This window comes from Carassius auratus, chromosome 6 (assembly GCF_003368295.1).
Source record: "Carassius auratus strain Wakin chromosome 6, ASM336829v1, whole genome shotgun sequence".
In the NCBI taxonomy this organism is placed as follows: domain Eukaryota; kingdom Metazoa; phylum Chordata; class Actinopteri; order Cypriniformes; family Cyprinidae; genus Carassius; species Carassius auratus.
The window spans coordinates 12019651-12036632 of NC_039248.1; the positions used below are offsets into that span (position 1 = coordinate 12019651).

Consider the following 16982-nt stretch of genomic DNA (forward strand, 5'->3'; position numbering starts at 1 on the left):
AATTCACTCTATGCTCATGTGTTAGACATGAATTATTTTCGCACGTTTTTATTTCTAGCCTTTTACCGCAGTGAGAACGCTCTGATCAGTCAACATTGGCTCAGAAAAAAGGCGCATCACAGACAGTGTGTGAACCTGGAGTTAGGCATATGCGCACGCTCAAATCGTGATTTTAGGACGTTTTCTTTTAATCGCACAGCCCTAGAATGGACTGGAAATGAACAGAAAATAATTGGCGGCCCACAGGTTGAAAACCACTGGTGTATACAAATGAATTTCTAGAGTCTAATGAATCTATCATCTTTTCTTCAGCTCATGGTGACCAAAAGAGGTCCGTCACTTTCACTGAGACCCAGCAGGAACCGGCTGCCAGATCTCCCACTGCCACTCCAAGCCCCAGCAGCGGCTTACCAGGGGTCACAGAGGGCGGGAAGCTGAGCCATGCTCCTTCAGAGTCCTCATCACCTAGCATCAAAACGGCCCAGCACAAACCAGCGTGGCCACAGGTCTGATTTTACCCTCTGTCAGTCATAAGAGCACACTGTTTGAATGAAAGCTTGCAGAGTCATTTCTAAAACGCATGCTTAGGTTTATATGCAGCTAATGAAAATATGTTGTAAGAGCATTTTGATATCATCCCCTTTAAATAATGAAACAGAAATGTTATTTCTGAATGTTCAATTTGTTTTGGAAATGTTTTACGTATCATTAAGGAGACATTCTATTTTATAATTTTGCAAACATTATGGGAATGTTACATTTGAAAAATTCTGAAACCATTAAAACGTTTCAGATAAATATTCCACAAACAATGTATAGATAATGTTTTTGTGCTAACAGTTCAAGCCCACATAACTTTGAACATATTTTCTATTAAAGGTATTAAAAATAACTTTGAGAGAACTTTACCGGAACATTATGGAAATTCTGAGAATATAATGATATAATGTATGTTTGGATGCAATGCGTGAGTGTCTTTAAATTTGAATGTAGCCATTTATACCTCTGAATCTGACACTTGCTTTATTTACTCCTCTCAGTATGAGAATAAAGACAGGAAAGATCAGGGGAGTGTACGGAGCAGTCTTTCTCCAACCCCCTCTGCTGCCTCTAGCTCCACTTCTAGAGCCTGCTCCCCTCTTCCTCCTCCCCTCCCCATCCTGAGTACACCGTCCCGACTGGCCCCAACCCAGATCAGAGAAAGCCCCGAGGACGAAGAGACCACGGGGCTTCTGGAAAACACGGACACCTCCCCTAGTGTAGGAGAGGACCGTGGCACGGAGAACCCACTCCTGACCTCGCTGCTCACCCCCCACGCTCTCTCTCCGCTCCCCCTGTCCCCTGTTGACCTGGATCTGGACGAGTCTCACGTGTGAGAATGTCCAGCTTCAGGGTACTGTGCTAGTTTAACAGGAAGTGGAAAAAAGAAATCCTGGGATCAGATTCCTTGAATAACTTTAATTTTGTCAATTTAAGCTATCATGGGACATCCTTTGCAATTAATAAGACACGTTTATGAAGCACTGTGCATAATTCTACACACTAATGAAGGTAAATAACGTTAATGTACCATTCGGTCTTTAGTGAGATAAATTATGTAATTTTAAATCAATTAAGATAGCATTTTGTGAAAATTCTAACTACAAAAACTCATTATATAGATGTATTCTAAATATTTGTCATCTGTTAAAGAATTATTTTAGAGGATTATATAAAAATAGATATTTAGAATAAATATTATAAATGCTTTATTTTCAGAAATATGAAGATGCTTGTATAATATTGTTGCCAAATATTTGTTTGCAAAGACAAATACAAAGCACCTGCCAAATTTTCAGTGGGAACAAAATAAGAAAAAAAACTGAAATATGTATTACATATTGAAATACATAGATATATATATATATATATATATATATATATATATATATATATATATATATATATATATATATATATATATATATTTAAATATAAATATTCTAAGTATCTTCCCGGCTGTTAACCTGATTGATATCCTGACCGTAATTCAACTAATGGTTAAACTGACTCTAAAATACACTATACTGTTATCAATTTTTTTTTCCAGAATTCTTCTACATAACATTTTGGGTTAAAATAGTCACTAGAGTATTAATTGTAAGTCTCACACCCTTGTACTGTATTTAGAATGTAAAAGCTCAGCAGGTATTGTATGTTTCTGTGTGTGCTGTATTCATTTATGTCTAATGTGTTGCTATCTATTGAATTTGTTCAATAATAAATTATTTAATCCCATCATGTTGGTTTGGGCTTTTTGGTTTATTATAATGAGCATGGTTCCCTAATTATTTGTATTTGTATATTATTAAATAAGAAAATGATTATAGGTCAATGTTGTGAATTAAAATAATTAAAATAATTAAAACCTAGTTTAAATTGTCAACCAAGTTCTTAGAAATGTACTCTTTATATTAATGTTTATGGTTTCAAAAACTTTTCAAGATATTATTGATGCCAAATAATTGTGTGAAGAAAGAAAAATTCACAGCACCTGCCAATATGCAGCATAAGGGGAAAAAAGTAATTAAACATTATAAATACTATAAATAATTAAATACATTAAAATATATATTTAAAATAGATCCATGATTATGTTGGTGTTGATTCTTCAGCATAATTCAACATCTATATCATTTTCATGTATATATATATATATATATATATATATATATATATATATATATATATATATATATATATATATAAACAGTTTTATAAATACATAAATATTTTATACAATAATTTAATAATTGCATTATTTATAGGGCTACAACTAATCGATAAAATATTTGTGTTTTCTCTATTATGAAAGGTGGTCTTATAAATTATTAAGCACTGTATTTTTTATAGCATTCAGTTGGCACATCTGTTTGTAGGACACTGAGCATAATAGTGTGGAATTATTATCCATTATTATTATCCATTATCAAAATAATCGTTAGTAGCAACACTAATTATTTATTTGATAAATGTATGTCTGCATGTAGGTTGCAGCACATGACTTGGCAAACATTTTAGCATCTTTGACTTAATGCCTCTAAAAAACATAAAAATGATTTTTTATTCACAGTTCAATAACACAGAAATGTATATTTGAATAAACGAATAGATCCTGACAAAAAGTCCCATAATTTATGTTTGACTGTTTATCTTTAAGCAAAGAAATGCATTATTTATACTGTATAGATAGATTTCTGCAGACATGTGACTTGCGCAAACAAGCTAAATAATTGCATGACATCACCTTATACTTCTGTTTTAGATTCTCCCACTTCTTTCAAACCCATGCAGGCGTCACTTTCCCCACCAGGTGTTTCTCCTTTACATACAGCCTGTGATTGACAGATCAACAGCATCAAATATACACGTGTACCTGACAAGGAACAACAGCACTCAGTAAAGTCAAGACTGGATTTACTCACTCAAAGGCTTTGATGGCTTCATTTCTCCTGCCTGTAAACAGACTGTTGTTACTGACTCTCCATACAATCAGATCTGCCGTGTTGGCATCAGTCCCTAAATGCACAGAGACGACTGGTAAACATATTTGCCTTTGACCACCACTTAAAAATGGAATAAATTGCATACATTGACAAATTCACGATATTGTTGTATGATATCTGCATGCCATTACTGTTGCAGAGGTATGTTTTGGGAAGTGAGGAAGGTTAAAAAAGGGGGGTACTCATAAACCTATACATTTTGCTGTAAAACTGCTTTTACTTGCATTTAAAGACTCCATCCTCCGAACCCATTTTAATTTTTTGTTTTGTTTAGCATTGTGTTTTCTTCTCCTCCTGTCCTTTTGCTCCTGTGAGTGAGAATGAATTACAGCGCACTACCGCCCCCTGTCGTAAACTACAACACGTTTGTTGTTTTCCGCGTAAAGTGAATCACAAAATCTCCCATGCAATGTTTGGAATGTAGACAGGATTCGAAAATGACTTTAATTCTTAATTCTACAGTCGGTGGTGGTGTAATGATTTAGTCGAGGATTTTGTCCAACGGTGGCGCTGTAGGGACCGCGGCTGTCGGAAATGACGTGCACAGCAGGAACAAGTAGCAGGGCTTGAAAGAAAGTGTGTAGTCACCGTGTGTAACCCGGTCTACAACTTTATTTTCAGCATAAAATAACCACATCTTATAAATAGTTCTGATATTTGTGCCTGCATTTTATATTTGCCATCATGGTAAGTGAACTCGTTTGAAGAATTTAGTGTGTTTGTTGAATGTAATCGTTTATATTAGCATTGTAACGTTAGCTAATTTGCAGTCTCATCTTTCCAGGCGAATGTATTTATAAAGTTACTTATCCTAAACTGCATTTTAGTTTGCTTGTTTAAATTGAATTAATTAAATTAATTCCACATAAATGATAAGCTTTAGTTATATGGAGTGTTTACTATTGAGCTGGATTATTTGAATCGATCATATTTAAAACGAAACTAACAGTGTTGCATTTGGATGCCTGGGCTAAATAATACTGATGTGTTCAGTCAAGTGTAGACGTATTTTATGTCATGATTTTCATAATTGCAGTAGTATTAAAGGATGAATTCAATACGAACTCTTCTTGATCAAATGTGTCAGCTTTTATACGCATTTCAGATGTGGAGTTGAATAACATTTGCAAAGTGCTTAGTCACACAAAATACATTTTTATTAAACTATCTCTGCTCATTGTATCTTGTTTGGAAATGTATTTTATTGTTTTGCTCTATCCCATATTTCTTATCCTGTTCTGTAAGTGATCTTTGTGATATGTATATGGAATACAATGATAAGCGCTTTAGTTTTTTAGTTTAGTTTTAGTTTTTTCTTTCGTTTTTTAAGCCTATAGTTATTTTTAAGCCTAACCCTAACAGTTTCAAATGTGTATAATATCTAGTCACACTGTATAGAAAGGTGCAGTTGTTTAATCTTATAAGTTTTGTTGTTTTATTGTCATCTTCCCTTAGTCTATTATGTCATATAATGGAGGTGCCGTCATGGCGATGCGTGGTAAGGAATGTGTGGCAATAGCATCAGACCGGAGGTTTGGCATCCAGGCACAGATGGTGACCACTGACTTCCAGAAAATCTTCCCTATGGGAGACAGACTCTTTATCGGACTGGCTGGCCTTGCCACAGATGTACAGACAGTGTAAGAATAGTGTGCCAGAAGCATTAGAATATTTGATATTAAACATAACACTTGCCATTTCTCTTTTTGAATACCTTGTGGTTTTTTCCTTTCTCTCTCGTTTTAGATCTCAAAGGCTGAAGTTCCGCTTGAACTTGTATGAGCTGAAGGAAGGTCGCCAGATCAAGCCGAAGACCTTCATGAGCATGGTGTCCAACCTTCTTTATGAGAGGAGGTAAAAACTGCACGTCTGTACCTGCTAGTTACTGTTAATTTGCCAAGAGAAAACCAATTGCTGAAAATGGAAGGGAATTAGTAGAACAACAAGTGCATTCAATCAGTGGTAAATAGTTTTTGTTGTTGTTGACCTTAAAGGGTTAGTTCACCCAGATAGCAAATTTATGTAATCAATAACTTACCCTCATGTTGTTTCAAACCAGCAAGACCTCCCTTTATCTTTGGAACACAGTTTAAGATATTTTAGATTTAGTCCGAGAGCTCTCAGTCCCTCCATTGAAGCTGTGTGTACGGTATACTGTCCATGTCTAGAAAGGTAAGAAAAACATCATCAAAGTAGTCCATGTGACATCAGAGGGTCAGTTAGAATTATTTGAAGCATCGAAAATACATTTTGGTCCAAAAATAGCAAAAACAACGATTTTATTCAGCATTGTCTTCTCTTCCGTGTCTGTTGTGAGAGAGTTCAAATCAAAGCAGTCTGGATATCCGGTTCGCGAACGAATCATTCAGTTCACCAAATCGAACTGAATCCTTTTAAACGGTTCGCATCTCTAATACGCATTAATCCACAAATGACTTAAGCTGTTAACTTTTTTTAATGTGGCTGACACTCCCTCTGAGTTCAAACATACCAATATCCTGGAGTAATTCATGTACTCAAACAGTACACTGACTGAACTGCTGTGAAGAGAGAACTGAAGATGAACACCGAGCCAAGCCAGATAACGAACAAAACATTGACTCTTTCACGAGTCAAGAACCGTTTCTGTCAGACGCGTCCGATTCGAGAACCGAGGAGCTGATGATACTGTGCATGTGTGATTCAGTGTGAAGCAGACTGACACACAGGGCGTCTGAACTGAACTGATTCTTTTGGTGATTGATTCTAAACTGATTCTGTGCTAGTGTTATGAGCGTCGGTAAACCGAAGGCTTGAATCAAGGGCAATCATCGCAAATGACACCATTATGTCGAGCGCAAAAGAACCTGTGAACCGTTTTCTTCAACCAGTTTATTGAATCGAACTGTCCAAAATAACTACTGTTCTATAACTTTAGTTCTCTCTTCACAGCAGTTCAGTCAGTGTACTGTTTGAGTGCATGCATTACTCCGTGATATTGGTTTGTTTGAACTCAGAGGGAGTGTCAGCCACATTAAAAAAGTTAACAGCTTAATGCGTATTAGAGATGCGAACCGTTTAAAACGATTCAGTTCGATTTGGTGAACCGAATGATTCGTTCGCGAACTGGATATCCAGACTGCTTTGTTTTGAACTCTCTCTTACAACAGACACTGAAGAGAAGACAATGATGAATAAAGTCGTCGCTTTTGCTATTTTTGATGTCACATGGACTACTTTGATGTTTTTCTTACCTTTCTGTACATGGACAGTATACCGTACACACAGCTTCAATGGAGGGACTGAGAGCTCTCGGACTAAATCTAAAATATCTTAAACTGAGTTCCAAAGATAAACGGAGGTCTTACGGGTTTGAAACAACATGGGGGTAATTTAATTATTACATAAATTTGCTATCTGGGTGAACTAACCCTTTAACTGTAATAATGCTACAGTGCCCACTCACTTGAAATGAAAGTATTTTCCCCATAGGGATTTTAGAGTTATTAAAAAAATTATGTTCTGTATAGTATGAATGAAATTTGGCATGATGTTATTGTCAAGTGACCTACCAGTGTCAGTTGTGTCACTTCACTACAATGGGATAGAAGTAGACCGAAGTAATAGGTCATCTTACTTGGGGTACATTTAGCATACTGTTTTTGCAATACTATGAACATTTTATTTAAAATTCGAACACATTGTTTTCAATGAATGTATGCACACTAGTGGCACCATTTGGCGTCTGTCCGTGGCGCCCAGCTACAACTCGGGACGCTTTTCAAATTCTTGCCTCAACACGGAGTGTCATCTGCATAGTTTTATATTAAATAAGCTTGAAATTGAGTTTGCGCATATAGAATTTGCGCGGCCGGTATGCGATACCTCGAGATGTCCTAGAAGTGGCGCTGCGCTTCTCGTCCGGTGTGTGACCACCTTAAGAGCTGTAAGCCTTAAAACCAAACCAGCCAGCTATAGGGTCAATAACAACAAACTTTGTTTTGAAACAACAAAGTATTTGTAAATCAGACAAAGGTACTGTGCTTAATGAAATCAATAAAGAGAATCTACAATCCCATGAAGAATGCCAAACTACACAATCAAATAAAAACCAATGGAGAAATAAAAAACAGTTTACTTCGCTTTGCTTCGTAGACAGAGTCTGGAAGGGCATAATTGACAAGCATTTACTTTCTCATTGAGGGATGCTTGCCTGAAGTTTAAAAGTTTAAAAGCATTGGTTACCCATAAGCCAATCACGTAACGTTTGGTTATGACGTGTTATGCGCTGGCTCAGCCGCCTCAAACTTCCGCTGTAAACACGGTATGTTGCGAAACTAAAACCATCGAGCAAGTTTTGCTGCCTCTTTAACCTGATCCTGCATGAGAGCAACAATCATAATTATCGCCTTGCCAGACTTTTGCCTCCCCTGTTACTCGTTGACGATCGGTAACCATTGATAAATTAAACTTTTCCCAAAGCATGTCGTGACTTGGGAGTAGGGACACAACATCACCTCCATTCAAAATGTGAAACAAACACTCTTCTTGTTCAGGCTTCAGTTGGCAAATGCCGGGAATATTCTATAGATATATAGATATATATATAGAGATATCTTGCATGTCCCTGTCTCAGGTTTGGGCCATACTACATCGAGCCTGTGATTGCTGGTCTGGACCCAAAGACCTTTGAGCCCTTCATCTGTTCCCTTGACCTTATCGGATGCCCAATGGTGACAGAAGACTTTGTTGTGAGTGGAACTTGCTCCGAGCAGATGTACGGCATGTGCGAGTCCCTGTGGGAACCTGACATGGTAGGTGGAGGGAAACAAGACGGCGTAACTGTATTGGGTATGAAGGCTGATTTCTGATCTAGTCATGTAATCTCATAGACTTTTGCTGTTGACTGTGTTCTCTAGAAACCAGAGGATTTATTTGAGACAATCTCACAGGCCATGCTGAACGCTGTTGACAGAGATGCAGTGTCTGGAATGGGAGTTGTTGTTCATGTCATGTAAGTATATCATCAAATGTCATCAACCTTAGTGATAGTATGATAGTCATTAACTTTTAAGTAACTGATTTCAATCTGCACAAAACATTAAGACTTTAAGAATAATTAAAAAGAATACATTAAGAATATAATAATATTTTTTTTTTTAGTGAGAAGGATAAGATAACCACACGTACCCTGAAGGCCAGGATGGACTAGAGAAATATACTACTGTTCTTTCCTCTCCTACAACCCCATTGTTTTGTAATAGAATTTGCCTTGCTCCATTTGTCATCATCAAAATTGAATTGTTTAATAAACATTTCTAATATTTACTCAATTGCTTATGTGGTCAGAGATATTTTTAAAAGATACTTTTTGTGATATTTCTTGACATTTTGAAGTCAGCATGAAACAAATCTATATTCTGCAGGTGCATCTCCAAAAATTAGAATGTCGTGAAAAACGTATTTCAGAAAGTCAAACTTTCAGAAATTCTAGTCATTTTTAATAAAACATTTCAAATGTCTATTTGTTTCAATTTTGGTGATTAGAACTTACAGCTCATGAAAGTCCAAAAAATCCAGTATCAGAAAAAAAAAAAAAATTTGCTAAGCAGAAAAGTTTAACTTTAAAGTATGTTCATATTATGCACTTAATACTTGGTCGGGGCTTCTTTAGCACAAATGACAGCTTCAGTGAGGTGAGTTATGGAAGCGATCAGCCTGTGACTCCAGACCTTGATTTCCAAATGAAATGCAATTTTACTTTTAATTTTACTTTTGCACTGACACCAGCTACAGTTCTTTGTGAAGCTCTCTCAAGTGTTTGAATCAGCTTTGCTTGACCGTATTCTCAAGCTTGCAGTCATCCCTTTTGCTTGTGCACTTTGTCTCACCGAATTTCTTCCAGTCAACTTTGCATTTAATATCCTTTGATACAGCACTCTGTGAACAGCCACCGCTTTTCAGTAATGACCTTCTGTGACTTGCCCTCTTTTTGAAAGGTTACAGTGATTGTCTTCTGAACCATTGCCAAGTCAGCAGTCTATCCCATTTTTGTGGTTTCAAAGAACAAGAGATACCAGGAATGTATACTGTAGGGACAGGGTTTTTTTAATGAAACTCGAATGTAAATATGCTAATAATTTGAGATACTGGATTTTTCACTTTTATGAGCTCTAAGCTCCAATCGTCCAAATTAATTAAAATGTTTTACATTTAATGAATCTAGAATATTTGAATTTTCACTTAAAAAAACTGTCAACTGTCAAGTCAGTAGTCTTTCCCATAATTGTGGTTGCATGTTCTAAACTAAGTAATCAATCTCAAAATGGAATATTCTACTTTTCTGAGATACTGATTTAAGCTGTAAGTAGTAACCATCAGAATTGAAACAAAAAACTTATAACATTAAAATACTAAAATATTTTCACTTTAATGGTTAATATTAAAATTAAATGGGGAGAGCAGACCACAAATGCACAGTATATGTTGTTTGCTTTACAAAACAACATATACAAAGGAAACATGAAAATAAGCAGGAGGAAAATAATGCAGCAGACTGAAAAGAGCTATTCTATAGATATTGTTTAATCACCTAACGTTATTCTCCCGAAAATTGTAAGTGTACAGCCCATTCAGTCAAAATGACGACAGGGATTATTTGTAGCGCAGTCTGAAATGATTTGTTGCTGTCTTTTTGATTGGAAGTTACCAAAGCAGAAGTGCCTCCCATAATTTAAAAGTTCAAAAATTGTATTTATAATTTATCTATAATACTACAAGACTGTTCATTAGTGGGATTTTACTAAAACTACATACAAAAGTTAGCTGCCTTAATTATGTGTTTATGGCAAAATTACTTGTGTGTCAAAGAGTGTAACTGTCTTGGTCTTAAAATATTGCAGAAACCATAAAGTAAGAGACCGAATGTTCAAAGTATACATTTATTAGTAACAATAATCAGAATGGACAATAGCTTCACCAAGTTATATATTTTGTTTACGGTTGCTAATTAAGCAACCTGGTGCTTTAACATGCGTTTACAGTTATGCATTTTAAGCACTGAACAACAGCTCTTAACATCAAATCATAGTTTAGAGTAAGAACTAACCTTTTGTCTATTTAGATGTATCCATGATTAACATGTTGTATGAACATTTCTAGAAACACTATTCTAAAAAGTAACAAAATGTATTTTTGTTTGCATGTTTACTAAGAAATACATGTTTACCAAACTTTTTGGTTGCACATGCAAAAGTATGGAATAACTTCATAATATTTTTGGAGGGAAAAAATTAAAAAAGGGAAAGAACATACATCCTATAAACTAATAAAATAAAAAGAGAATCTATTTACAATAAACATCAGCAGTGGTACCCCATGAATTATTCCAAAGCAGTGGTGATTTTGCTGTTGTAACGTAAAAGGAGTACACGCTCAAAATGTTCATCTGAGAGGTGATGTCCTTTTGGGGTCACAATATTGCTCCCATTGCTGAAGAGTTCTTGCACTGGGGCACTTGAGGGTAGAGTTGTATTGAACTTGATGAACACTTTTTTCACTCCTGGAAATTCATTTAGACATTTCAGATCTTTGTTTGTACCCTGGAGATACAGCCACACCTGTTCGGCTGCTTCCCTCTTTCCACTTTTGTTGCCAGAACTTCCAGGGCCATATGAAAAGAATTCATCCTCATGAACAGAGCCTCCATTGGTCTCTGTTTCTTCAGTCCCTTGGTCGACCTGTAAAACTTCAGTGATCAACTGTGCTCGAAGACTCTCCCTCTCATCTTCTGGTAACCACCAAAGTCTAAACTGTGGCATGGTGGCTGTGGCCAATCTGGCATCAGAACTTTCAAACACCTGCTTGAAGCGAGAGTCAATAGCCTTAACAGTGCTGTCGATGACCTTGGAGAAAAGGCGGGTGTTTGCTGCCTTCTCCTCGAGCTTCCTTTTAAGGGTCAACAAGGTTGGTATCACAATGCCAAGGAAGCACTTTTCTTCTCCGTGCAGAAGGTCAAGTGCAAAAGCCACTGGTTTGAAGACGTCAGTATATTCTGTGAGATATGCAGTTTCATCAGGTGTAAAATGTGGAACACCCAAGGCTTCGAACAGTTCATTGAGTTGTGAATCAGTAAGTGACATCAGCTTGTTAATGGCGTAGTATTCGGAGCTCCACTGATTGGAACAAGGATCTGTGAAATTAATTTTTGCAATAGATTCAATTGCATCAGCAGCTTCAGTGGATGATTGGGCTTTGTGCCATATTGCTGCACATTTTTCAGTTGCACTGCTGTGCAGTTTACCTGCCTGTCCCTTTAAGACGGCCTCCGCTAGATCCTTCGAGGCAATCAAGTTCAGTGTCTGAGAAGCACACCGTTGGTGGGGTGGTAAGAAGTAACTCAGAAAGAAGTCTCCACCCATTTCGCCATCACAAAGAATACTGCCCAAATCCTCGAAACGACTTTGCTCCACTTCTTGGTCATCCTCGGGACAGAATTCTTTGAAGGCTTTCACAAAATTGTTACCATTATCAGTGACTGTGGCCTGAACTTTGCTCTCGATGTTGTAGGAAGAATGAATTTCTTGAATTTTAGCGATGATGGTTTCACAAGTGTAGCTGATGGGGATTCTCGTGCAGGCAAGAGCAGCAGACTTCCTTTCGAGATTGTCCTCAAGCCAGTGACAAGTCATTCCAAAATAACTCCTGTCCTGCACTGACCATACATCAGCAGTTGTACACAATGTCTGCACTTTGTCAAGTTTATCTTTTAGCTCCCCTTTCATTTTATTGGATGCTACTTCAAGCCTGGTAATAAAAGCATTTCGACACATGACTTTATTGCCCCTGCTTAAAGCTTCAATCATCTTCCTGAAGCCAGGTTGCTCTAGAATTGAAATGGGTTGCACATCCTCCACAATAAAATTAAAAACCAGGCTATTTAGCCATGATTGTGATGTCTGATGATAAATGGTGGTGGGATCAATTGTGCTTCTTTCAATCTTAGCTTCTTTCGCTTCAGATGATGATTCTGCCATTTGATTTTCCAGGACGCTTGGTTCGTAACTGCTTGGTCCATCACTGCTTGGTGCTTCAACACTTGGTTCATCCCTTATTCTTCTCCTACACGCCACAGAATGCTTTCTCTGTAGGACAAAGAAAAGGAGTCAAAACAAGACATTTATTTTCTGTATAAGTATGTGTTGTCCTAAAAAAAAATTCATTCATTAAGAACATTTTCCAGGTTTGAAATCAATAATGAATGAATGACTTATAAATGAAACTATTCACTCTTAAAGTTGTTTTCATACAAACAAATTAAAGTCAGTGGGGTCCAATGTTGTTTTGGATCCCATTGAGATTCATTCTATGGTCAAAACTTTTTTTTGTTTCACAAAAGACAACAACTTAAAGGTTCTGAACAACCTGACTAACTGTAAATTAGAATTTTCATTTTCGTGTGAACTATCCCTTTAATGTGTTAGATACAGTGGGACAGTGGCTTTGAGGCAACTAGGAGTGTAACGGTATGAAATCATCACGGTACAATAAAAACGGTATAATCTTCATTTGGTGCTTATTTATTGCCATTTCTCTCACAGTAATTTTTTCGGGTTGTTTTTTCCGCATTAAACATTCGGCCAGTAAACATTAGAAAGCACAAAAAAAAAAAAATATGATAGGCAATCCATAGTTTATTACCTTTTATTTATTAGCAATTCACAGTATTTTCACTTACATCCATCTTTGCAAATTCCTTGGGGTGGTGGTCTCGGAGATGGTGCGCCATGTTTGAAGTGTTGCCTGTCCGAGCTGACACTTTTTTCCGACACAATCTACAAACTGGATAACCATCAGCAAGGATGGTGCCTCCTGAGTCTTTTAAATACCCAAAATACTCCCATACAGCGGATTTCAGCCGCTTTGGTGGGAGAAAAAGAGGCTCGGGATCCGACATTTCGGTGTTCTGTCGTTTGCGCATCAGGGAAGGTGAGTGACACTTAAATGAAAGAGGAGAAAGGCGCAATTTAGACATTTTTTTATGACTATCTTTTAATTAAACGTAGATTAAATTTAAAAATATTTGTTTTTACTTTGGTTTTATTAAAAATACAAATCCTAACTTATGCTATCATTTAAAGCCGTGTACCGTAAAATCATCATACCATTACATTGCTAGTTGGAACAGATAAAGTGCTTTGATGAATTACAATAATTCGTCATACTATTATGAACAAACATGCCCTAAACCAAGTTGTAATTGGCCCATTCCCTTATATAGAGAGCTTTTAGAACTATTAATAACACACACCTAATTCTAATAAACCAAGCAAATTACCCAGCACAATTTATAAAAATGAAATAATTTGTAACAACTGTCATTCCGATTCATATAAAGGCCCAATCAGGGGACAAATGTGAAACAGTGAAGCATACAGAATCCTAAAAAATAAATAAATGTAAAAGTGTGATACAGATTTTTGGTCAAACCACCCACCACTATATCCTAGCATTAAAGCAAATGCACTCCTTGTAGACATGCTAAAAGACTGTAAAGGGGAATATAGCTGCACAGTCACAAGTTCATTATTTTTTTTATACAATTATAGCTTTCAAGTAATTTATCAAATTAATTGCATTTTATGCTGATTAATATAGCTAATTACACATCAGTATTCTCAGACACACACACACACACACAAACAGTATCCCAAATAACTATTGTTGCTGACAGAAGCACTGAACTGGCTTTAAAAGTCAACATTGTATGTTTTAATTCTAATAAGCATACAGTTCATAGCAATGATTTTTTTTGCAATTTAGTTTGTCTGTGTTTCAGAGGTAGATTTAGGGCCTCATCACATCTCGCTGTTTTAGAATGCGTTTATGTCCCACTGTACTTTTTTTCTGTGAACATAAAAAAAAAACGTTGTCTGTCTGGCAGAACATTTTATGAAATGACTTAACTTTGCAGCAAGAAAATAATTCAGTATCTTAAACAAGAAACTGCTCTCTTGATTTAATGCGTGTTAGCTTATTTCTTTTTTAAATACTTAATACCAATATAAAGTTGTTGTTTTTTTCCCCTTCCTTTTTTACTTTCACTAAAGCATGTTTGACTTTTTAGTCACATTTTCACTTAGTATCCATACTTTCACTCAAGTATGTTTGAGCCCTCTCCAGCGCACGATATTTAAATTCGCAATGCAGTTTCAATACACTCCTTTCTCGTATAGTAGACTGTACGACATACACTATATAGGGAATGTGGGGGATTTCGAAGACAGCATTCATCATTTAACAAAGTTAAACACTTCGCCAAGCCCGCCTTAACGTAGGCTAATGGACCAATCCACCATGACAACTGCCGCCGTCCGCCATTTTCTCATTGCGAGCATTTGCTTCTTTTTAATGTAAACATACAGAGGATATGCATGTTTCGACACTTTTAGACTTTATTTTACAAACATACAGTAAGATGTCGTTGCCGAATCACGTATAATACTGACATAACCGCCATTTTTTTTCCTTCTGCAAAGCACAATAAACAAACGTGCACGCGGTATCACCAATCATTCCCAAGTGACCACGTATTACATTAATAACAACGTTTTCCCCCTAATACAGTAACGTTACAACATTGTTTTATTAAAAAAATATGTCGACAGTTTAATTAAAGATTTAGCGGAACGAGTTATTAAAAAAAACAATAGGAATAACCCTGCTCACCTACACCAATCGATTACAGATGAAGCTTTTTCTTTCTGTGATTGGATATTATATTAAACGTTAATACTAAACCGAATTTAACAATCTAGCGTCTAACTTATTACCGTTCATAATTTTTTTTTAACGTTACTATAAACTCAAAACCACTCCCACTTAGTAGCTCGTCCTTCCCACGTTTCGCTTAAAACTTCGCCTGACAAACAGATAAAAGTGAAAATCAATGCCTACGTGGGTTTATAAGACTGGTCATTTATAAATGTACTGGATTAACGTTTAGGAGTGTAAACAAAAGCTTTTATCTGTGACGTTACCCCACCGGGAAACTACCAAGAACAGTTTAATTTTGCATAGTTGCCCCCCCAACTCAAATACACAATAAAAAAAAGCAATCGATGGGTGTTAAACGGAGCAAATGCAACTTACCTCCAAATGCTTCTTTAGGTTAGAAGTCGAGTCCCTTGCAGTGGATAAGATGTTGATTTTTGGGAGGCAGAGGTTGCACTGAACATTAAGGTTTCTCCCTCTTGTGTCCCTAAATGTGAAGTGGTGTTTGTGAATCCAGTGGTCAAAGGCTATGCGCGACCGCTCCATCTTCACACGAGGCTCCGGCGTGGACTGCTCTTAAAAAACGTTCGCATAAAAACAGTAAAATCACACTTGCTGATTCATGTGTAATAAAAAAAATTAAACGTACAATATTCTATTTGCAGACTCTTTATTTTTGTAATCTAATTACGTAATCCAAATAACGTATCCGTTACAATATCAAACAACAGAGGCGCATTTCCTTTGGAACAATTTTTGCTGTTTCCGGCGTGGGGCAAACTAAAATAGCTCATTACTGCCACCTTCAGCTAGCATGGCGCAAAGACACTGCAGTTTAGCAGACTCGTGTGGATCCCTCCATAGGATCCCTCACACTTCTTCCTCTTCTTCTTCTTCTTCTTCTTCTTCTTCTTCTTCTTGTTTTTGATTTAATGGCGCGTTGCTAACCAACTTTAAAGTTGCATACCGCCACCTACTATGACGGAGTGTGAAAAGAATGGACAAACCCTCCTAAATCATATTATTTAACCCACTATTCCTAATAAATCTCATACATGCATTTGTTTTCCTGAATTTGGACAGTCATTTAATAAGCTGGTTATAGTAAATTCCTGGCATCCTGCTTGTAATTCTTCCTTAAGAATCCTCCTTTCCATATGTCTTACATATTATCTTCATATCATGCTCTTCAGCTTCCTCTATTAAACAGACATTACATACTGTAGAGCTGTGTTATGTTTCCCTATAATGTGTAAAGTATGATTTAGATTTGAACGTCCTGTTCGTAAATGTGTGAAAATATCTTGTTCTTTCCTACTCTAGTTGTTAATTATTTGCTTCTATTTATGTTTTTTTGAACCTTTTAATAGTGTCGACCTGTATGACATGAGTCCCAAACTGTCTGCCCTTTCCTATTGCATGCTTCTAAAATAAAATGTTTTCCTCCTGATCTACTGCGTGCAATGTTTATATATATATATATATATATATATATATATTTTTTTTTTTTCTTTTTTTTTTTTCTTTTTAATTGATTCCTTGGCGATTTTGTCTGCTTCCTCATTACCTAGAATTCCCACGTGTGCTAGTACCACATAAATTGAATTATTATTCTCATCTGTCGGAAACTGTATAACCTAATTATGATTTAAATTAATTGTTTCCAATGATTGTAAACTCAAAAGG

At 36.3% G+C, this 16982-nt stretch overlaps 3 protein-coding genes and 1 long non-coding RNA gene across 12 annotated transcripts in view; 2 read left to right on the forward strand and 2 right to left on the reverse strand.

Moving 5' to 3' along the window:
* Positions 1–1896, forward strand: part of unc80 (unc-80 homolog (C. elegans)) — a 51928-nt gene extending 50032 nt beyond the window's left edge. For 5 of the 6 annotated variants that reach the window (XM_026261994.1, XM_026262017.1, XM_026262023.1 and 2 more), the window contains 2 exons: positions 313–506; positions 1041–1895. In XM_026261994.1, coding sequence (XP_026117779.1) covers positions 313–506; positions 1041–1376 — 530 coding nt within the window. In that variant the 3' untranslated portion in view covers positions 1377–1895. Of the gene's footprint in view, positions 1–312; positions 507–1040 lie in introns of all 6 variants that reach the window. The other variant, XM_026261999.1, reaches the window with a different exon arrangement.
* A 917-nt stretch (positions 1897–2813) lies between these two features.
* LOC113096663 (uncharacterized) lies at positions 2814–3928 on the reverse strand. 2 transcript variants are annotated; one of them, XR_003288557.1, is made up of 3 exons: positions 3766–3928; positions 3465–3558; positions 2814–3374 (listed from the first exon to the last, which is right to left on the reverse strand). It is a non-coding gene; the product is annotated as an uncharacterized LOC113096663 (long non-coding RNA). The 2 variants fall into 2 exon arrangements; XR_003288552.1 differs by having other exon boundaries at positions 3631–3928.
* Positions 3929–4077: 149 nt separating this feature from the next.
* psmb3 (proteasome 20S subunit beta 3) lies at positions 4078–8857 on the forward strand. The gene is made up of 6 exons (XM_026262073.1): positions 4078–4232; positions 5001–5185; positions 5292–5399; positions 8161–8338; positions 8444–8538; positions 8688–8857. The coding sequence occupies exons 1-6, from the start codon at positions 4230–4232 to the stop codon at positions 8734–8736; spliced, it is 618 nt and encodes a 205-aa protein (XP_026117858.1). The 5' UTR covers positions 4078–4229; the 3' UTR covers positions 8737–8857.
* A 1589-nt stretch (positions 8858–10446) lies between these two features.
* Positions 10447–16123, reverse strand: zbedx (zinc finger BED-type containing X). Of its 3 annotated transcripts, none has more exons than XM_026262046.1 (3): positions 15675–16123; positions 13261–13521; positions 10447–12667 (listed from the first exon to the last, which is right to left on the reverse strand). In XM_026262046.1, exons 1-3 carry the CDS (start codon positions 15840–15842, stop codon positions 10907–10909), a joined length of 2190 nt encoding a protein of 729 aa, XP_026117831.1. In that variant the 5' UTR covers positions 15843–16123; the 3' UTR covers positions 10447–10906. The 3 variants fall into 3 exon arrangements, with proteins under 3 accessions (XP_026117831.1, XP_026117841.1, XP_026117848.1); XM_026262056.1 differs by lacking the exon at positions 15675–16123 and adding an exon at positions 15252–15598; XM_026262063.1 differs by lacking the exon at positions 13261–13521 and having other exon boundaries at positions 15675–16120.
* Between the last annotated feature and the right edge of the window lie 859 nt (positions 16124–16982).

Bases quoted from the DNA above. Each gene is read 5' to 3' on its own strand.
- psmb3 (XM_026262073.1), top strand. The intron at 5,400-8,160 runs GTAAAAACTGCA...TCCCTGTCTCAG, and splicing joins AACCTTCTTTATGAGAGGAG to GTTTGGGCCATACTACATCG. The intron at 8,539-8,687 runs GTAAGTATATCA...TTTTTTTTTTAG, and splicing joins GGAGTTGTTGTTCATGTCAT to TGAGAAGGATAAGATAACCA.
- zbedx (XM_026262046.1), bottom strand. From the start codon at position 15,842: ATGGAGCGGTCGCGCATAGCCTTTGACCACTGGATTCACAAACACCAC. The intron at 13,522-15,674 runs GTAAGTTGCATT...CTTTCATTTAAG, and splicing joins ACCTAAAGAAGCATTTGGAG to TGTCACTCACCTTCCCTGAT. The intron at 12,668-13,260 runs GTAAGTGAAAAT...TTTGTCCTACAG, and splicing joins AGGAATTTGCAAAGATGGAT to AGAAAGCATTCTGTGGCGTG.